Here is a 23,766-nt window from a genome sequence, read left to right on the forward strand (position 1 = left end):
AATATTGTGTAATATATATTGTTGTGTTTATCAATACAAAGCTAAGCCATTTTCTCCAATATTTCTTGAGTTTTAACAGATTAAAAGGGTTACATAAATAACAAGTAGTAATAGTTTTGGAATAACTTTTTATAAAATGCATCATAACAAAGAGGCAATATAATTTATTTATTTTTGTTTGAAACAACAAAGAGGCAATATAATGTTTAGCTATTAGTACTGTATTAATTAACAATGGAGAATGATCTTTATAAACAATAATGCCGCGGTATAAAGGTGACGTAAATTTTTTTAATCAAACAAAATGAAGATGATATTGTTTCAAACAAATCAGCAGCCATATTAAATAGTTCCCACACATATACGGAGTATAACTTTATCAATTTCAACCAATTTCACTACACAAAAGTACGTAATCATTTAGATAAAAATAAAATCTCTCTCTTAAAAATAAAATTCCACCTTTCTTGTCATCACTAGCATTGAGTAGCTGAGCTTAGGAGGCAGCGTCTTTCACAAGAACAGACCTTTCTTCGGACATTCCTGTAGCTACGTCATGCCAATCTTTAACTCTGTCAAACTGCCCCTCATTATTACTCTTCTTCTTCAGGGGTTTTTGTCGACGAGCACTTGATAAGCCCAAGCCTATCGAACGACAAAACCTTATTATTGATGAACTTATATATTGACCTAAACTTCTGATCAACTTTATTCCAATAAAAAGACAAAATTGTCCAATAATAAAAAGACAACGGTCCAGCTTGTCCTACACAATTGACGATGATATGTTTGCGCATGAGTATCATTAGTAAAGGGCATACTACCAAAGTGTAGATAGCTATCCAAGGTTTAACATGAATGGTTGTAGCATACACTGCTGCCATGAAAGTCAAAAGAGTTGTGTAGAATGATATTGATAGCAATAAGATGCTGGAATCCATTAATATCACCGACTTGTGCTTATTTCCAGCAGCCAGGATCCAAAGAACACAATATAAGACCATTGTTGATAGGCACATTGTCAATATGTCAAAGAACATAAAAGCTTGGAATGTTATGCCATTTACAAGAATTGGAGTCCCTTTAGCTTTTTCATCTGTACCGTCTTGAACTGCTCCGCCGGGAACTGTGAATGCTGCTGTAAATGTTATTGTTATCAAAAGTGCCGCTATTACTCCAATTGTGTTCACATATTTATCCATATCAGAAGCAGCAACACCATACACACTTCGATAACCTATAAATTCATAATGTTCATTTAAAAATCCATCCAACTGCATCAAAAGGAAAGGAACTGAGTTATTCTTTATACTCGCGTGTATGAAGAAAGTACAAAAAAAAATAAAATGTGATTATAGCACATACAAATATACAATATAATCCAATGTACATGATGGCATGGCATATGCTATATTAATTAGATAAAATTAAATGTACTCGTACTTCCTTTTGTTCTATTTAATTGCAACAATTTGCTCTTTACCCTGTACAAACTATCTCGTTTTATACTCTTTGGGTATATATACGTGGTATATAAGTTCACAATTCAACTATGTTTATTGCATCAAAATAAATAAATAAATAAATAAAAATTCAACTATGTTTATGGAGAGAACTATCCTTGCAGTGAAATCACATAAGGTACATGTAGTGAAACTAAAAACTATATTAGTTTTGTTTTATAATTTTATTTTTTTTCCTAAAACTGATGTATGTTATATGTGTAACTTTCTAATCTTTACCTTTATCTTTTGGGTATGTACCTTAAACTAATGTACAATAATCTTCTATTTTGATAGAAAAAGTCACAGATGGTGAGCATGCGGAAGGCAAAGCAGAATAATGTCTAGGCAATCAAAACCTCAAAGGCTCGTGTTACTAAGTTTCTACACTAATTTAAACAATTGCATCAAACATACAAATTAATGAGTTTAAAAGGAAAAAAAATCACATCGACAATTTAATCATGTGGTGAAACAATTTTACTGCACGAAAGCTTAAAAAAAAGAGAATTAACACTAGTTGAAAAAGAAGATGACACCGTTCAAAAAAAAAAAAAAAAAAAAAAAGATGACATACGCAGATATACTTCTGCCAAACTAGCAAGAAAATTAGTTTATTTAAACCGAATTGAAATGGAATGATAATGGGATATAACATGGGGATTTCTTTTGTCAACAACTTTCAAAAATAAAACCAATAGTCATTTTCATCGATGGTTCACATTAATCTAAAGAAATAAACAGTTGTGATTTGCTCTTATACAATGGTAACAATTTTATTGTGGCCACTCAAAAGTCATCTAAAAAATAAAAAACAATGAAAAAGAAACTGGATTTACTATTTTTGGTGTAACAGGAAGTTAATTCAATTATTTCTACGTAATTTTTCTATTGAATGTAAAAAATTAATTATGAATAAAAAGTTGAAGTAGAGATTTATTAAAACGAGTAATAACTAACTTACTTCAATAGGAATCTCTGTCGCAGAACTTATTAATTCGCCAGGAGTTATACCAGCATCATTCTTTTTTTCGAGATGTGTTTTCATCTCTTGAGGCTCCATATCGTTAAGAAAATTAATTGCATGCTCAAAGCGTCCACCTTGAATTGCCGAATGCAATGGCGTGTTTCCCTCATAATCTTTATAGGCAAGTAATCTTTTTAATTTTGGCTCTCCTTTAAGAAGGTTCTGAGTGGAGTATGAAGGACGATTTATTAACAGGTGAAAGAGTGTTTTGCCATATTTTTCATCGGCCATAAATGTTGCTTCAGGGGATTGCTTAAGCAATGCTAAAATTATAACCAAATTATAATTCCGAGCCGCCCTTAAGAGAGGTGTCAGACCATTCCTGTCAAATGTGCAAGCCGCATCCGTATTTGCTTCCTTCAATGTATTAATGTCATCTTCATATAGTGGTTGCGCGGCTAATCAAGTAAGATAATTAAGTTATGATTACAATCAAAATAACACAAGTTGTTCAATAACAACTACTAGTATGTATTTTTAATCATATTCCAAAAAAAAAAAAAAAAAAAAAAAAAAAAAAAAAAAAAAACCCTTTTCTAGTGAATATTTCAGAAGTTCGTAACTTCATCTATCGGTTTTCAAGGGAACAAAACAAAGCTTTTGTGACTTACTCTCAGGACGTCCAGCGAAGAGATGAAGAGGTGTTTCATTGAGATTGTTCGTCAATTTAGCAGTAACTGCAATATCCATCTTTATCAATGTTCTCACCACTTTCTTGCCATGATTTACTCTGAGTGCTTCGTGGATGGGTGTATTGCCTACCGCGTTTTGCACCAACCATGGCGGGTCATAACGGCCTCCTTTCACTCTAGCCTCTTCTTGAGCTCTATTAAAATACGGCCTAAATAGATCTAATAATTCCAGCACAAGGGATAATTTTGACAATGGCAACACTCGATAATTGAACTCAGTAGCAATTGGAATCATAGTGTCAGGAGGATTTTGCACAAGGGTATGAAGCGGAGTGTCTCCATTGAGGTCTACTTGACAGATTAGTTCTGGAAACCTTTCAAGAACTTGTTTGATGAAATCAACAAAATCAGCATGTAACGTAGTCATTCCGCCGTTTAACTGCATTAATTTATGAAGGATGTTCATCCTGTTGGAATCTCGCGGGAATAGAAAAATCATTCCAAATTGATGCAGTCTTTCTTTTAAAAAGGTTACATCCGCCCTTTCTGTAGCTTCACATACCTCCATTGTCATTTGTTTTTTCTCCATGATCACCTGCAAGATTACATACGAGTCATCAGCAATATAAAACCTCCTCGGTAATGCATTTTGATTGCAATTTTCATGGCCTCTTGGTATTTTTGCTTTGCAATCAGTAATACACTAATCATTCAATTCATCAGAGCTAACATATGGCATGCTACCTATTTAAACGTAACCGGTTACCAACTTTATAAACTCGTCCACGACCTAATTAATTTGAAAATGAAGATAAAAGGTAAAAGATGAGATCATTAAAAGGTAGGATTGTTTTTAACAGACGAAAGAAAGATGAAATTATTAGTTTTAATTTTTCCAAATAATTAGCCAAATAATATATTACCAAAAAAAAAAAAAAAAAAAATCAATATCCAAAAAATAAAATGACAACCAATTATTGCTAATAATGTTAAACCGAAATAAAAGGATACCAAATCATTCACATAAACAAGGCAATGAAAATTCTTAGTTCTTACTTTAAATTGTTCTTGAATCAAAGCATCAGCGGTGATTCCATCATTGTTTATAATACTTCGTTCGGTAAAGGAATTCAATAGAGCTCGCGCCATATTATAGTTCAAATTCATTGCAGCCCAATGTAATGGCGTGTTTCCTTGTTTATCTTGATGATTTATGAGGCCAAGTAGTCCCTTACCGAGCAAGGCTTTGGCTTCTTCGTAGCTCGGAATCGTTTTCAAAAGGTGCAATATGGTCTTGCCTGAATTATCACGCATTTCCACCAATTGTGGACAATGATCAAGCATGAATCCAATGATCTGTAGAGTGTAGGTCGAGGTGATTGATGCTGCCCTATGTAAAGGAGTCGCTCCTGTTGCATCTTGCCAACATGCCACAGAATTCTCCTTCACTATCATTAATTTTATCATGCCAAGATACGTTGAGCCGACTGCTTCTCTCTCCTTGAGTGGTAATTCTAATGATTCAACAAATTATATAAATCAGAAAATAATCTACATCATTTCCTAGATCATCTACTATAAATAAGATAAACATACATCGACTCTTTCGAAAAATTATTGAAGCATACATAGTACTTGGTTGTTTGATTATTAACATGAAATGAATTGTGCATTACCTTAATTATGAACAAGTTAAATTTCAAATTGAAAATTTTATTAATATTGGTTTTGTGTAATTACATATGTAGACAAGTAATCCTCACTCTGCGTCATAATAAATTAATTAATGATGTTCAAGTGTAAGGTGATATAATTTTACTTGTTATTTAGGGATGACTTTTAATGACTATTATAAAATTGTAGCTACCATGCAAAATAATTCCAAATCTTAAATCCTTCATTTTCAAACACTATGATAAAGTATAAAACATATTCGTAGACTGCAAACATAAACTTAAAAAAAATACAATTTGACAATCATCTTCTTCTATATTAAATCATTAACTCATATTAGTTACCCAACAATCAAGTATTTTCTATGGAGGTTGAGGCAAATACAAATTGTTGATCAAATGGATGTATAATAATGACCAAACTAAGTTTTGAAAAAAAAATTTAAGAACCATTCATCTTAGGGATTGTCGACCTATATATATTATAGATTTACAAATTTTCGTATGCGGCTGGCCACATGGTGCGGCTGGGGTTACTCCAAAACCCCATACCAAATCAGTAACACCCTATAAGTAACCCCAGAATAATACAAGTAACACCCACAAGTAAGTGAGTAACCCCTGAAAAAACCAGTAACACCCTACAAGTAACCCCTTGACCAAAACCGGTAACACCTGTACAAGTAACCTCATGATACAAGTAATACCTACAAATCACCCCTCACAAAACCAGTAACACCCTACAAGTAACCCTTGACCAAAACCAATAAATCCAGTAACACCCATATAAGTAACCCCTAACAAAACCAGTAACCCTATAATACAAGTAACACCTTACAAGTAATCCCTGCCACACCATGTGGCTTGCCGCACTGAAAAACCTCTGTTATAGCGTTACCACGCTAAACTAATAATAATGGTCATCATTAGTGTAAAAAAAGGAAAACAAATCGTGTGTTATAGTGTAAATTAAATATGTAGGTGGGTTGATTATAGATATTTTATTAATCTATTTGCAGTGCAAAAGTTATTTCAAATCATTAATTAATAAGTCAAATATATTAATAGTCATCATTAAGTACATAGTATTTTATATAACTTTGTAGTTTAATGATTATAATGACTACCAATTTATTAGGAAGTATAATCATTGCAAAAGTATTCTCTAATTTAACTATTTAAGATTACTTAGTTACTTACTAATGGTTCTCAAAAAAAAAAAAAAAAAAAAAAAAAAAAAAAAAAAAAAAAAAAAAAAACTTACTAATAATTTGTCGGTATTGTTCGACTGCAAGATGAAGAGGCGTCTCCTTCATGTTGTTGATTACACGAACCAGTTCAGGACGTCGTTCGAGCAACAATGTTGCAATGTCATCCCTTAAGTTGAGAAATGCAACATGTAACGGCGTGTTGCCATCTTTATTTGTGACCTCTGCTTGCTTAAGATCATATTCAAGGAGCAGCTTGAAACACTCGGTGTTGCCTACCTCTGCGGCAACATGAAGAGGGGTGTTTCCGGGATTGTTTTTCCTAGCGCGGGTGAGGTCTGGACAGTGTTTCACCAACAATGAAGCTATCTCATCCTTGCCATTGATAAGCGCAATGTGCAAGGGTGTGTTTCCTTGATCGTTCTGCATACTCAAGCTGGCGTTGATACCCACTGGCGTCATCACTGTAGCCTCCTGCTGCCCCTCTTGGTATCCAAAGAGCAACTTGAAAAACTCGGTGTTGCCCTTCTCAGCGGCAACATGAAGTGGGGTGTTTCCGTCATTATTTTTTACACCGTGAGCGAGGTCAGGATAGTGCTTCACTAATAATGTAGCTATCTCATTCTTGCCTTGGATAAGCGCAAGGTGCAAGGGTGTGTTGCCGAATATGTTCTTCATACTCAAGGCCATACCCACCGGCGTCAACACCGTAGCCTCCTGCTGCCCCTGTTGGTATTCAAAGAGCAACTTGAAAAACTCGGTGTTTCTCAACCTTACCGCATCATGAAGAGGGGTTTCCTCGTAATAGTCCTGCTGCTGAATCAGCTGATCAGTTACAGCTCTTGGCAATAACTCCCCGCCCTTTAAAACTTTTTCTATGAATTCATTTTGCCCACATCGGATTGCTAAGTGAAGGATATTTGATTTCATACCTTCCGTTTGACTCAGAAAATACTCTTCACTTCTGCCACTTTCTATTTCATTGTGTCGTGCTTCCTCCACGAAGCTTACCAGGTTGCCATCCGTGGCAGCATCGTGAAGCTTATCATCCATCACGTCCCTCTTTCTTAAGTTTCCCGTGTCTCCCATTTGTTTTTTATTGCTCAAGTGAAACAACAGTTTTTCTTTTTTTTTTTTTTTTTTTTTTTTTTTTGTTCGAAAAATATTTTGTAAGAGCAACTAAAAATACAATGTCAGTTTTAATTGACTTCCTTATTAAATTGGTTTCACCTTCCCATCTTTATTTGTTCTCCTAGCTAGATACCTTACTTCCTCATTTTCTCACATAATGAGTAAGATTTGTTTTTTCAAGGGATCGTAATGATTAAGATTTTTTTTTTTTTTGGAGATATTTAAACTTGGGAAATTTGTCAAAAATAACACCACCTTTGGCCGGTCTTCCCGTAATAGCACCACCTTTTGATTATTCCAGAATAACACCACCTTTCACATGTATTTGCCAAAAATGAAACAAAACCGGTTGATAACCTATTTTACAGGTTACCTGTGACACGTGTCACAATGTCATTGGTCAATTTTTTTATATAATTTTTTTTTAAAAAAAACCTAATTAATTAAATAACAAAGTTAAAATAATAAAATAAAAAAAAAAAAAAAACCACCACCTAGCCCCCGCTGCCCAGCCCCCACCCCCTACCCACCCTCGTCGCCGCCCTTCCCCTTCCCCTTCCCCAATCCTTGCCGCCGCCCTTCCCCTTCCCCATCCTTGCCGCCGCCCTTCCCCCTCCCCATCCTCGCCGCCGATCGACCTCCCCGGCCTTCCCCCTCCCTCCACCCATTCCCCGTCCTTAAACAACCCACCACCGCTTTCCCGTCATCGTTTCTAGCCCCCTTCCCTTCCCAATTTTCGATGCCCCTACCCATCCCTTCTCCATTTTTGATACCCCCTCCCTTTCCCTTCCCAATTTCCGGCCCCTACCGCCTATCTCCTTCCTCGAAAATGTTGGTTTTGTAAAGGGGAAGGGCTCGAAATTGGGGACGATGAAGGGAGGGGGGATTGAATCTGCTACGGGGAGGAGAGGTGGGGGCTGAAATCGCGAACGGGGAAGGGAGGAGCTCGAAATCGGAAACGGGGAAGGTGGATGGGGCTGGTGGGGATGGTGGACGTCGGTGGGCAGAGGGCTGGGAATGTGGGAAGGGATTTAATTTTTTTTTTTTAATTTTTTTGTTTTTTTTTTAAGTTTTTTCAAAATTAAAAATAAAAATAAATAAGTTAACCAATCAAACTAGAACACGTGTCCCAGGGTTACCTGTAAAATAGGTTACCGGTTTTTTGTTTCATTTTTGGCAAATACATGTGAAAGGTGGTGTTATTCTGGAATAATCAAAAGGTGGTGCTATTACGGGAAGACCGGCCAAAGGTGGTGTTATTTTTGACAAATTTCCCTTTAAACTTTATATTTAAACTTTAAAAAGTTACAAAAGCAGATGATGATAATCAATTTTAAGATCCACCGATAAAATCGAAAGGGAAACTCTAAGCAATCAACTAAACGATGATATCGGTCATTACACTCGTAAAGTCATAATGATTAAGATTCTAACTTGGATGTAAATATGTAATGAGTTAATGACTATGTCTATGGTTTATAATATTTCAGACCTGGAAGGTGTGACTATGAAACCTCCTACTGCAACTAATTTTTTTCAGTAATGTTTAGCTATGTAAGTTTTTTTACAAACAAAAAAGCAAGAGTCGTGCCCAATTACTTCCCTAGATAATCGTCTTTTCAAATACTGGTAGAGGGGCCGGGTACATGCATCTTTTATACTAGTTGAGGTGTATATGTGTAATTTCCTCACCAAACAGTTAATAATGCAAGTTGCAAAGAATAATTGGACAACTCACCATAATTACTGAATAAATGACCACGTTTTCTCAATATATTTATAGAAATGCCACCAGATTAACAAAAACTCGTTTATCTAGCAGATAAACTTGTATTTGCCGAAAAAGTAATGATTAAGATTTACCACCAATTTATGTAAATTTATCGTGGCAAAATTAATTAAATTTCTCAATTTGTTTAGTGGGCAGTACAAATTGAAATCAACTGAATTTAGGCCATTTCGCAAAATGATTTTTAATTAAGTTTGACAAACAAAAACTAAATAAAAAATAATTCAATTAAAATTGAGTATAGCACTAGTCATTTTAAGGATGACTACCATAAATCCTTTAGCCATTAGGTCATTAAATATTAGTTCATTAGATTACAAATTTTATACACATATATGGTACTGTACAATTTCCCCTCTTTGTAATGATTTTCACTAGATGATGCCAAACCTACCTAGATGAAAAGTTTATAAACCTCAATTAAGTTTTGGCTTTTTTTTATGCATTTCTTTGTAAGCACAAAACATGCCATTCTTTTATCTCTTTTAATATTTTTTACTAAAAATTGATTTGGAACATGATATAATGCCCACAGAAATTGATTTGGAACAGTTATTGTTGATATTGGCGCTCTTCTATGTGAAATGAATTTAGAAAAATGTACTCTCACAATGATGTGCCTAAATCAAAGAACGTATGTTAAAGAGCATAAGTATAAAAGAATTATGTGCGTCACTCATTACCTCAAAAAACATACGAGCCAAATTCAAAGAACGAACTTTATATTATTGAAATCCACAAAGCATGTTTAATCAACATATGTTAAAGAATATAAGTATAAAAGAACATATTATCAAACATATATGAGTATATTCTTTGTCAAACATAAGTATTTTCTTTGTCAAACACGGTATGTTCTTATCAAACAACCGTATGTTCTTTCCGCCTTCTGGGTGCACCGTGCATGGTGCACCCTAGTGTACTATCCTATTTTCATATGTTGATCCTAAATATACATGTGGTAACAACTCTGAGCTCATGAAATGTGGGAGTGTTACAAATGTTATCAAGCAACTCACAACCTAATTGAAATTTTGAGACATATTTCATAAAATCTTTCACTAGCTCTAAAGTATTACTTGTTGCTACATGTAAAACTAAAGGGAACATTCACGATTTATTAAGGTGTAAAATTACCAATTAGCTGTTGGTGTAGTGGTGATTGGGACTACACTTGATAGTTGATAGGAAGGACTTGTGTTCGATCCCCCGCAACAACAATTGGGAGGGGATTGGAACCTAACTACCCACAACTGATCCTCGAATCCGAATTAGCCCAAAGGGTGAATCGGGTTGAACTCAAAAAAAAAAAATTAAGGTGTAAAACTGTTCATTAAAAAATAAAATAAAAATTAAGGTGTAAAACTGTAAACTGTACTATACTCCATAGATCTTTAGTTTGACGGTTTGTAAAGTACATTAAAGCAAAAACATAAAAAATGATGTTGAACCATTATTCCATTACTATAATTGCAGCAAAGAATATTATTAAAAGATGATGAATGTTGAATGACCCCATGTGGGACATTAAAAAAAAAAAAAAAAAAAAAGCCACAAATACGTATAGTTGAAGAAATTTTCACTTTTTTTTTTTTTTTTTTTTTTTTTTTTTTTTTTTTTTTTTTAATGTGGGATTTTATGATGTTTTCATGCTAGATTTGTAGAAGAATAAAAATGTGTTTGGCAAACGTAGTATACCCTTTTGTTGAAGACAAGTCGCAGGGTGGAGTAACTACTCTACACTTGCCTTCATTTGCCACCACAACGGCAACGATGACTGCCGCCGCCGCCACCACACAGGCAACCGATCAAGCCATAGATTAAATTTATGGGTGCAATAAAATTATAAAAGCGATATTAATCAAAATCTAACTATTATACAATACTAATACTAGTATGTTTGTAGAATCCCACATAGATCACCAAGCCATCGTGTTGATTAGCTTTTAGCCTTGTTTGGTAAAGAGTTTTTTGGGAGATTTTAGCTTATTGTGCCTTAATTGAGGTTTGACTATTTAATAAACTTGATTTGAGTGTTTGGCAAATAGCTTATTAAAAGGTGTTGGACTCAAAAAGCTTATTTTAAGAGATTTTTAAAATGAGCTTATTGAACAATTAGCTTTTTGGCTATTAAATACACTAAAATAGCTAATAATTATTAACAGTTAGTTACCAATACTTTTATACAATCAGTTAGTCAAATCAGCTAATACAATCAGGTACATATATTAGTCTCATTTGATCATCATAGTTTATTAAATTAGATTTGATTGATCATTAAACTCAAACTAATTAATACATTAATAATAATACCACGTTATTTTTTTTATTTTAGACCAATCACCCAATTAATAGCTAGCCTCTAAACCTCCTACTCATACCCTGATCCTCATAAGTTATCCTTCCTCTAACCACTTAGGCAAATACTGTAGTTTCTTGTTTTAACCTTTTATTTTGCCTTATTTATTAAACAAATTGTAGCAACGTAACACTTTCATGCTCTTTCCTTCCCTTAAACATTGTTTTAAGTTTCTTCCTAATTTGTTCATTCAAGTTTGTCATTCATCATGAAGTATGGTAACTTTACACTCAGATATACAAGTGATCGATAATATTTAATGTGAAATAAGCAATTTGACATTGTTAATTATTTGCCCTCTCTGTGTTTTTTTTCTTTTTCATTTTTTTTTTTTTTTTTTTTTTTTGGATCTGCTTGTTTTGAAGTCTTATGGGATCAACCCAACTGACAATTTTTTTTTATTAAAGCACTATATAATATAAACCTCGACCATGCAATTAAGTTCAAAAATATATATGCCTATTGATACAACAAAAGTAGAAGTATGACATGACATGGAATAAAAAATAAAAAGAAAAAAGAAAAAAAAAGGACTAAAAGAAGTAAAATTTAAGAAACGTGAGCATCGGGAAGTAATATTCAATAATTGTTGGTGTGGCAAAGAATATTTAAATAGCTAAAGGATGGCATGACTTTACAAAAAAAAAGAGCCAAATCTTAACTGAGGTTTAATTCCATAAGCTTTTCATCTAGGTAGGTTTGGCATCATCTAGTGAAAACCTTTTTTTTTTTTTTTTTTTTTTTTGAAGGAATCTAGTGAAAAGCATTTTCTTAAAGCGAGAAGTATGTAATTTAATGATCGAACTAATGACTAAATGATTGGCTTCATACAACACTCGTACATTATTAAAGACGTTTCTTCTCTAGTTCTATTTGTTTAAGGGCATAACGTACATAGTAAAAAACAATTAAAGTCAAAGTTAATAATTTTTTTTTTTTTTTAAATTTTTTCTTTTGGTGAGAAAGTGGGGCAAGCCCCAAAGAAAGCACACATCAACAACACAAACTAATAAAACAGAAATAAAAACAAACTACGGCAAAAAACAAAGCAAACACCCAAGTAATACCGCAATTTCTATTATACTCCAATAATACAAAAAAAAAAAAAAAAAAAAAAAATCACCATGACGCTGCTTCTTGTATTTGTATTACAATTAGGTATAAAAACATTAGTCTCCTACTGTGTTTTCCCCTCTTTCATTACTCTCATGTAGAGCTTATCACACTGAGCCCAGCCCGATTTTGGCGGGTTTTGGCATAATTTTCCGGCCCGAAATCGGGTTGGGACGGGCCCAGCCCGATTTAAAAAAAATTTGAACGGGTTTGGGAAATGGATTTTTTGCATTTTTAGTTGATTTTTTGGCCCGGCCCAAAATTGACCTGAAAGGCCATGGCCCTACTAGTTTGGGCGGGTTTGGGCACATGTTTTTTGGGCCGAAACTTGGCCCGACCTGGCCCGGCCCGAGAAATGGGCAAAATTTTTTGGATTGGATTGCTAAACACCGCCAACAAAAATGATCACCACCGCCAACATTTAGTGTGAATGGACAATCATACCCTTACTAGTTCACCATCCCTTCATCCTTTCGGCAACCCACAACCCCTTCCAACTGGCGATCATAACCCCTTTTGACCGACGACCCACCACACCACCCTCTATGACAACCCTCCACCTTCCCTGGTCGGCGTGAAGGTGGTGTTTTTTTTTATATTTTAGGCAACCGTGGTAACCGGAGCCCAAAACCGGTTACTGTGCGTAACCGGTTTTGGGCTCCGGTTACCACGCACGGTAACCACTACTACAAAAAGCGTGTTTTTTGGACGCTTTTTAAGCCTTTTTTCGACGCTAAAAAGCGTCGAAAAATTATTTCTCGACGCTGCAAAAAAGCGTCGCAAATCCGTGAGTCGAAAATTTTTCAGGGACACAAAATTACGTATTTCGCGCATTATCCCAAATGTATGTAGTTTTTTAGCGACACTTTTTCCTGTCCACATAATCAAATTTAGCGACGTTTTTTGTTGTCTTGCGTTTATTCATGTCAGCCTATGGTATGGCGGGAAAGTCTTTGAAATTTGAAAATGTGCAATTATGTAGACATTAAAAAGCGTCTAGATTTATTTTTTAAGCTTTTTTTTTTCTTTTATCAAATTATTATCATCATACATACATTATAATTATTTAAATTTATCATAAATTAAATTAATAACATTAAAATAAAAATAAACAAATATTCTATATAACTAGATTAAAAAAAACAATAATTAATCAACAATAAAAAGAGTACGTAGTTAATTACCAAATTTAGAAAAGAAAACATCAACACAGTACAATCATTAAAAAAAAAAAAAAAAAAAAAAAAAAAAAAAGTCGCATATTATAGTATGTAGCTTGTCCCTAAATCAATACATCACTAATATAAGACTAAAAACCAAAATAGATAGATGATGGCCACATTGATCGATATAGTCGCTTGTTGATGCTCAAGTGTCCCGGCCTATTCTTTTGTTGCACCTACATTGCCTTTTCCAATCTTCAAAATTAAAAAAAAAAAATACAAAGTATAAATTAGTACATTACACAATATAGACTCAAGATTCAACATGTTGTATTTAAACATAGAATTGTGAGTTAAACATAAAAATATAAATGAACAAAAAAAGCCAAAAGGTCTTTCATCAAGAGTTCTTAGTGGACGTCTACTGTCTACTGTCTCACTGTTATTTCATCAAAAGGTCTCACTGTTAATGAACAAAAAAACCTATGCCTGTCTACTGTCTCACTGTTATTTCTACCTTAAGTTTAAGCTGCATGGTCAGTGCCCTGGTAGCATTAGTATGGAGTTTCACACACACAAGCTCTGACTTTCACACACACACACACACACACACAAGCTTTGAATTTCACACACACACACAAGCATTTTAGGATTGAAGTTGCGATTTCAAGTCTGATTTCCAGTACTGAACTTCAGATCTGAATTTCAGTTTTGATTTCAGTTCTAGAATTCATTTTTGATGTTCAGAGCTGAAATCAAACTGAAATCCAGAACTGAATTAAGATTTGAATTTCAGTTCTGATTTCAGTTCTAGAATTAGCATGTACTGAATCAAAAAAGAAAGCATGCTACACATATCATATGTGTGTCTCAAAATCTGATCTCATGATGCAGTAAGGAAAAATAAAAAAAATAAAAAAAATAAAAAATAAAAACCAAACAAACATGACATTAGCACATAATACATATCATAGAGACTCAATTCAAATGTCAATTAGCATGTACCTCGACATAACAAGCATAATTTACTTGAAAAATTAATTATGCAGCTCAATAAAAGTTTCAAGATATAAACAATTCCACATATCCAAATTTAGAACAAGTTTGACAATGATATTTAAAATACATATGCATGTGTAACAAGTATAACACAAGCTAGCCTCCACAAAAGTATATAAGTAAAGATAAACAATAACAAAGCTAATAAAAAGGATAATCGACGCTTATACACACACACAAGCTTTGAAATTCACACACACACAAGCATTTTGAATTTCACACTACAAAAATAAAAGCTTTTTAGCAACTAAGTTTGGAAACAGATTTTTAAAATGTTGCTAAATAGCAACAAATCTAAATTTTTTCATTGCCTAATTAAAAGCGACATTTTATGCTTTAGTTTTTAATAAACAATGGCTACATGTTTTTGATTTGTTGCTTTTTAAAACAAATTGTCTTACTAGTTGTTACTAGACGGCATCATATTTTTCTCTTGTTGCCAAATAGTAACAAACTATGACAACAAATATTTTATTTGTATTGATTTAGAAACAAACAAATACAATGAATTTTTGAATTGTTTCCATTAGAAACAAGTCTTCTAAATTATTGTTGCTAATTGATAACGCATTATTTTGTTTGTTGCCATTGGAAACGAGTTGTGTTACACATTGTTGTTAATTTATATGTAAGCCACTTTTTGCTATAATGTATAAAATTATTTGTTGCTAAAATGACATCAAATAGAGACAAATTTCAATTTCGTCTCTAATTTAGAGACGGATTTTTTATTTTGTCCCTAATTTGGAGACAAATTTTTTAATTTTGTCTCTAATATTTTGTTCACTTATTATAAATTATATGCATAGAAGTAAACAAATAGTACTTGGTATAGTTGGTAAGAGATTCACCATCTGACTTTGAGGTTGCAAGTTCGACTCCTACCAAATGCGATTCTTGAGACTGGGGATTCAAAGAGCCTTACGTGCAAAGTCGAGCCGAGTTGACCTAACCTGAGTGAGATTTCAGATTGGTAAAGGCCGAGATCGGGTTGAACCGAATTGCTAATAGGGATTGGGTTTTTGTCTCGTAGTGTTGATAGCAACCAATATTAATGATTTGTAGCTATTTTTATGAACCAACTTTAATAATTTGTTGCTATTTTAGGAACTAACATTAATAATTTGTTGCTAATTTTAGCAACAACCAATGGTAATCTGTTGCCAAAGTTGGCAACGAATGCACCAAAAAAAGCAACAATCATGGAAACTATATTTAAATGATGCAATATTGCAACAAAATTGCTTTGCAACTGGTTTCCAAAATCCCATGGCAACAAGCCTTTTAGCAACAACAAATTTTTGTTTCCAACCCGTTGCTAAATAGAGTTGGCAACGGATTTTTGGTGAATAGCAACAAATTTTAGTTGATGCTATATTGATTTTTTTTTTTTGTAGTGTCAGCTCTGATTTCAAATATGATTTTCAGTTCTGAACTTCATATCTGAATTCTGTTATGAAATTATAAGAGTTTTGGTCCACAATAATGTTTACAACCATAGAGAATAGCAAGCAAATGATTATAAACTAACACAGCTCAAACCAGCTTCTAATGAATGAGTAGAAACATCAATATGAGCCATGAAATTATAAGAGTTTTGGTATACAATAACATGTACAACCATAGAGCAAAACAACCAAATGTCTATAAAAGGACACAACTCAAACCAGCTTCTAATGATTATAATGCGGAAAACAAAAATTACCAATTAACAAAGATATCATGATTCTTAAGCAAGTTTGAGATTGCTCATGGTTCATAAAGATATCATGTCTCATTATGACTTTAGAAAAAAGCCACAAAGATTTCAGAAAACCAAGATTCAATCTAGTTATAATCATGTCTCATAATGGAAAAAGCAAGTTGATCTGAATTTTTATCCATTTGATAGCAGCTTATTTGATCAACTTGTTAATAGCATCTCGTTGCCATTGCAAAAGATACTATAAGCTAGCAAGCATAGGAAAAGTCAAATACTTTTACATTTTCAACATAAAAATTTTGTAGGGGGTGTTAGAACTTCCATTTCTAGTAAAATACATAAAACTGACATGTAATCTGTAAAGTGGTAAAAAAAACTTACATGTATCCTGTAGCGTGGTACAGCCAATGACTACACCTTAAGCTTCTTAAAGGTATTTCTTTCGACGATGAATGTTTGGCCACATATCCGTGTCAAGAACATGGCAAATAGTGTGAGAGGCCACCTGAGCTAGAGATACAATTTACATAAGAGAAAAATATCAAAGAATGTTGACTTTTACCTAAACAATCATAATACATATGGAACCAAAAACAATAAAACAAAATAAAAAAATTATTGAAAAGAGGCTATTAAACAACTCAAAAGTGATCATAATCGTGCTTCAAATGTAGAACAAAATGCTAAATTTTCATAAGACATAAAAATAGAAGCACAATAAAACATAATAATACATTGTATACATGAATGAAAAAACCTTAAAATATCTACTGTTTATGAATCAAATATTTAAACAATACTGACAAAGCAATTACTAACAGGAAGGTAATTTTTCTTACTAAGTTTATCGATAATACTTCCAGCAAACATATAAAGATAAGCTTATCGATAATCTTGAGGCTTCTCCTCATGTGCGCTACTTCTTCTTTTCGTGTCTTTGTCATCAGCTTACTTGTTGCTGATTGCCGTACACATGGTAGGCTCTGTAATCTGCTGCTGCTGCTGCATACATTCTTGGGTCATGGGGGTGTGGTACGTATCCGTAACCACCATCACATATGTGTCCTCCGTAATAGCCTCCATTCCAGTGATTTCCATAATCACCTCTTGACTGACATCCATAATTGAAGTGTTATTTAGCACAGAATCACAATTCAAGGCAAAAAATAGAGGTTGTTAAATGAAAGTCAAGTTCCTGCATTGAACAAAATGTCAACAAAATAATCCATAATCTAATTAAATATACAACCCTCATAATCTACAACAAACTCATTAACATATCTTGCATTTTTCATATGTTTTAGCATATAGATCAAAAGCAGACAAGGATATTATGTACAGAAGAACTCTGGAGTTAACAAAGTTTCAAATTCAACTTGATGACGACAGAGTTGCACAAATAAAAAGAAAAGATAAGCAAATCATAACGGGAGCAAGACGATGCTTGAGTCCTTTTAAAGATGTTAGGCAATTACCTTAGAGAAAAAAATAAACAAGAATTGATTAGTAGTGAAAAGCACTAATATGAGCAGCAATCCTAAAGTATTCCTGCTTTAATTCTATAGGCAACAAAAACATAGGCAACACGGGAATAAAAGAGTGCAATAATATTTTCAAACACCCTCAAATATACCCTAAATCAAAGAGGAAATCCCTAGAGAAATTACAGAATAACTCTATTAAAATCCCACCCAACAACAAGAATAAACCAATTCGAACAAAACAGAGAAACAAACCAGTCCGAAAGAAACAGCCCAGTTTAATAGCAAATAAACTCCAAAAATAATGAAATTTTACAGTAAGAAAGTAGACAGAAAAACACCCAAATTCAAAAAAAAAAATCACCTAAAAAGCTTCTCTAACGAAGGAGAACGAGCCAAATGAAGTCAGCACTCACAATAAGTCCTACAAAAATCAATGCGAATTGTGATGGAATTGTGAGACGAAAAACAATGCAATCATGCTCATTCAAAAAATGAAACAAAAGCCTAATTTTCTGAATTAAATTAAACCAAAAGCATAAAATGAAACATAACAGAAACCCTAAAATCTCAATTACTCATGAAGCTAACCCATATCTAAACATAATATGTGAGATTATTGAAAAATAAAACATTAAATTAAACCAAGATCTATTAATTGATTCAAAGAGAAAGCATGTACCTTAATATTATCGATCGGCACTAAGAGGGACGACATAGATTACAATTTTGGGTCAAGTTCTATAAATTGATTCAAAGAGAGATAAAGATATGAATTTTACTTAGAAGCATGCATCTCACCTTTTCAATTGATCTACTCTTTGAGAAAGGCAGAGATGCAGTTCAGTATTCTGATTTGAAATTGATAATTTAACTCTCTCTAACAAAAAATTTTCAATAAAATACCAAAAAAAAAAGAAATTCACCAAGATAAAACAAGTATATCAAATTTTTAAAAAATAAAACCTTCGTGTACTCCAAAATTTTTAACAAGGTTCAACAATAGTTATCTGATTAGTGATTAGTATGGGGTTATTGGGTTATAATACAAGCTAAGACACAAAAGCCCTATAATGAAATACAAATATTAAGAACTAATAAGAATCCTGGATTTAAAAAACAAAGAAATATAAAGGAAAAGAAAATGAAAACAGGAAATTACATTGCTCTTCAAAGAACCAGATTCATTTTCTTATCAAAAAAATCACTCATTGTACTAATCACTTATCAAATTACAAGGGTATCAAGCTTTTTCATCATACAATGCAAGGAAAATGTCAAAAAATAATACATTCATAGCCCAAGTTCCTAAAACTATTGAGAATTATGTGCTCAATTACAACCAAGTATTCTTGACGGAGAGGATTTAATTCTTTACCACTGACAGTACATGTTAAAGGAGAATTTTTGGGTCATATTTTTCAGTATAAGATTCAAAAGGATGATATTGTCATACTGATAATAAACTAGCTAAGACATGCAAATCTTACTGTTAACTACATTCCCACAAATAATTTGTTAAGAGATATCAATTACTCTTAACTTAGCTTGCTGAATTCATCCTAAAGATTCATTAATTTCATTCAAGTATACAATCAAACTCATAGAAACGAAAATCATAGAACAATTAAAAGAAAAACCGGTATTCTGATTAATTTAAAAAAAACAAAAAAATGGCAGAAAATCAATTAACAAATGAACTAAAAAGGGGAGAAGATACCTTGGCATGAATCCCGAAACCCTTAAAAAAAATGAATTATTTGAAATATTTCAGCAATTACATATTTGAAAACAAAATTAAACAAATGAAACCCTTAATAACCAATCGAAAAATGTAATAGATGGGCAAAAAAAACCCCAAAAAATCGATAATCTACAGAGGGAGAAGAATATACCCTTAATTTTTTCAAACTTGTTACCTCAATTTAGGGTAGATCTGGAAGTTATGCAAGACAGAGAGGGCATGGAGATCGAAATCAAAGAAAATTTATATCCTACCAAAGGAAATTAAAAAAAATGATTTGATAGAGGAATTCGAATGATATATTAGCAAAATAACCAACAAATTTATAAAGAGCAAGAAGATTACTAGAAATTGAAGAGCAACGACAGAAATTGCCACCATTTTTCGCCCAATTCACTGAACTTTTAAAGTTTTGTGAAGCAAATCCAACTGAATTGAAGAAGTTTTGATGGAATTGACGAAGAGGTATTCGGTAATTAGGTTTAGGCTGATGGAAGAAGTTATAGTGTTGAGTGAGTAATGTACAGTGGGCGAATTACTTTTACCCACTAATAGAATAAATGTGATGGGAAGCGGTTTACAAAATCCGCTTCCCATTTGATTAATTAAAAAAAAAAAGGGAAGTGAAATGGGAAGCGGTTTTGGCGCGAACCGCTTGCCTTTTAACTAATGGCCAGCGGTTTGGCCTTAAACCGTTTACCATTAGTTAAATTGGCAAGCGGTCAAGGCTGAATCGCTTACCATTTAAAAAAAAAAAAAAGCGGGCTCAATACACCCTCTCTTCTCCTCCCTGTTTCATTCAATTTGGTTCCCAAAATTTTCAATTCCCCTGCCTTCCCTCCTCCTCTCTGTCTCCCTCGTCCTCACTTGTCTTCCCACTTCTTCAGATTCCGGCCACCACCACCACCACTCCATTCATATTCATTTTTTTTTTTTAATTTGGCTATTTAATTAAGTGAAGCTGCGTTTGGGGGTCGTGCGTGGGTCGTGGGTTGAGGCTGCGCTGCTGGTGGTGGGTCGAGGCGGCTGCTGCTTGGTCGGAGGTTGATGGTGGTTGCTCGAGGCTGCCGGTGTTAGCTGGTGGTGTTCGTGGGTGCACTTGGTGGTGGTGCATGTTCGAGGGTGTTGTTGAACCGAGCCCAAGCACGCATTCTAGCTTCAATCTTCAATCTTTGTCTTTCTCACTCTCAAATTAGGGTGAGTTCTTGCTAAATTTTAGTTTCATATGTATTAATTAGTATTAATTGTTTGTTATTCCAAAATTTCAAGTTAGGGTTTCAAGTAGTTAATCCAAGTTTCATATGTATATATATATTGTTTGAATTTGAGTAGCTTTAAATGAAATTTATGAATAGAATATATATTAGTTAACATTTTAGTTTGTTAAATGTGGTTAATAAATTGCAATGTATATATGAATATAATGGATTGATATATATATATATATATGTATATGTATATATATATATATATAAGTAAATATATATATGTATGTTAATTTTATTATTAGCCCTATTTAAATGAATGAACTTGTTTATTGTTGAATGTCAAATAAATGCAAATAATAATTGAATGCTTGCATCATCATTTGCCTAGATACCCGTTCGAGTCTTTCTCAATAGGAGAAAGTCTTGAATAGTCCCCAGTTGGGACTGTTCTTGGACGTTTAATCTCACTTAGGTAGTGAATGTATGTCTGTTTTTCGATTTTAAGGAATATCCGGGCTTCTCATTATCTCACCATGTTCTCTGGGTACATATGTAGGTAAGTTATTACCTACATCGTGTACTTGGAGAATTGGGGGGAAATGCTGCCGGATTTTCCTTAAAATTGAAAATTTGACATACATTCACTAGTGAGATTAGACGTTCAAGGATGGGTTAGGTTGGAGTGATAAGGACCTTTTGGGAGCATTCATTTTTACGATTTATGGATGATATATATGCTATGTACTTTGATTACATAATATATGTTACATTTATCATTGTTTGAAATGTGTTGGTATGTTTAAAGGCAATTTAAATCGTCAATGGATCGCGGTTGGATGTATGGTAGACGTGATACATTGGAATTTTTTAATGGGGTTCAAGAGTTTTGCAACAGTGCTTCACAGTATCAGCTTAGAACGGGTGTCAATTACCTTTATTGTCCTTGTGTCAATTGTAATAATGTCATAAGGGTCAATAGTGTGGATACCATCATGGCTCATGTACAATGTCATGGGTTTAGGCCTCAATATCATGTTTGGGTTTGGCATGGTGAGAAGGGATCGTATAGGGAGAATGTTGTTGGCAATGAGACGCATGTTGAAAGTGCCGAGATTCATGTTGAAGAAGAAAATGGGAGTGATGATGGTGGTGAAGGGGATGACACCGAGGATGGTGGTGGTGATGATCACTTGGATGAGATGATGCGTGATGTTGAAGGTGAATTTGGTGACCGACCTGATGTATTTGAGTCATTATCAGAGGCTGCCAAAAAGCCTTTGTATCCCGGGTCCAAAAAATACACAAAACTCTTAGCCGTGCTTACACTATTTAACATTAAGTCTAAGCATAACTGGAGTGACACTAGTTTCACTTCTTTGTTGACTGCGTTATGTGATATGTTGCCAGATGGGAATGAACTTCCTAATTCCTATTATTACGCAAAGAAACTAATGTGTCCATTTGGTTTGGAGTATAAAAAGATACATGCATGTCCTAATGACTGTGTTCTGTATCGAAATGAATATGAAGAGTTGGAGGAGTGTCCACGTTGCGGTAAGTCGCGTTACAAGCGATCAAGTTGCAATGCTGGTAGTAAAGGACCTCCTGCCAAGGTGTTGTGGTATCTTCCTATTATTCCAAGGTTAAAGCGTCTATTTTCAATTCCAAAAGACGCCAAGAACCTGAGATGGCATGCTGAGGGAAGAAAGAAAAATGGTTTGTTGAAGCATCCTGCTGACTCTCCACAATGGAAGAACATCGATATGAAGTTTAGGGCATTTGGTGGTGAAGTCAGAAATTTAAGGCTTGGGTGTTGTGCACGGACGGTATGAATCCATTTGGCACTCTTAGTACTAAACACAGCACATGGCCGGTACTTTTAGTGATTTACAACTTGCCTCCGTGGTTGTGTATGAAACGGAAATATATAATGCTTTCACTTTTGATAACGGGGCCAAGGCAACCCGGAAACGACATTGATGTTTACCTTGAGCCCCTTATTGATGATTTGAGAAAGATGTGGGACGAAGGTGTTACCGTTTATGATGCCCATAAGAACGAGATGTTTCTTTTGCGTGCTGCCCTTATGTGGACCATCAATGATTTTCCTGCATATGACAATCTGTCCGGGTACAAGAACAAAGGGCATAAAGCATGTCCCATTTGTATTGATGACACACCGAACGTGTAACACCCTAGAAATTCCTTTATTTTAAAATACTTGTTTTGCCCTATATAAAACTTTAAATAGGAATATCTAAGACATTACCGCCACCGTGAGAACGATTAAGGCAAATACCAAAGATACAGAGTGGAAGACTAAAAACCAAAACTATTTAAATAACACAATTTAAAAACCAAACCAACGAAAATAAAGTTGAAAATCAACAAAACCAAAGTCAATTAAAACCCACCACAACTTGGAACCATTTAAGGCCCTTATTCAAAACCGAAACAACCAAACTTTTTGTGTTAGTCCACAAAGTAATATAATAAAATATTCAATGCATAAAACAAATCATATCCTAATGGAAGCTAGCATGATTCCCTCTTCACTCATGCCCCGTCATGAACATGCTTCAATACCTGAAAGTGTATCTCTACTTGCCCCCACTACTCTCCATTAAAATGGATCATCGTAGGGCCAAGATAAAGACATGGCCAGACAAAAACAACACACACAATCAGCAAAGCTGAGTACATAAGCGTAACTAACACACTAACATGCATTCTCCTATCATCACACACACTTACCTCATTGTACCTGTTTACAAGCACACCCAACAATCAACAAGACACAATGACTAGACAATAATTAATTCATTTTTCATTGATTACGCATCGAACGGGTTTCCACCTATTAACCTCCCCCAAATAAAATTTGAGGTTAACTGGCACGGGAGCTAACCGTGCCAGCGACAAACCACACAAAGGTGGCGGAATTCCAGCGCATAATAAATAATAAAAAGGAATAT

General features: G+C 33.9%; 1 protein-coding gene and 1 long non-coding RNA gene across 2 annotated transcripts; both read right to left on the bottom strand.

The window, feature by feature from the left end:
- Positions 1–277: 277 nt before the first annotated feature.
- LOC145624295 (uncharacterized) lies at positions 278–7,286 on the bottom strand. Its single transcript, XM_081677292.1, has 5 exons — positions 6,099–7,286; positions 4,218–4,675; positions 3,141–3,756; positions 2,467–2,927; positions 278–1,274 (listed from the first exon to the last, which is right to left on the bottom strand). Exons 1-5 carry the CDS (start codon positions 7,129–7,131, stop codon positions 594–596), a joined length of 3,249 nt encoding a protein of 1,082 aa, XP_081533418.1. The 5' UTR covers positions 7,132–7,286; the 3' UTR covers positions 278–593.
- Positions 7,287–13,673: 6,387 nt separating this feature from the next.
- LOC145617629 (uncharacterized) lies at positions 13,674–17,428 on the bottom strand. Its single transcript, XR_014107767.1, has 3 exons — positions 17,198–17,428; positions 16,740–16,868; positions 13,674–13,852 (listed from the first exon to the last, which is right to left on the bottom strand). It is a non-coding gene; the product is annotated as an uncharacterized LOC145617629 (long non-coding RNA).
- Between the last annotated feature and the right edge of the window lie 6,338 nt (positions 17,429–23,766).

This window comes from Chenopodium album, chromosome 3, assembly GCF_948465745.1.
Source record: "Chenopodium album chromosome 3, dcCheAlbu1.1, whole genome shotgun sequence".
Lineage (NCBI taxonomy): Eukaryota > Viridiplantae > Streptophyta > Magnoliopsida > Caryophyllales > Amaranthaceae > Chenopodium > Chenopodium album.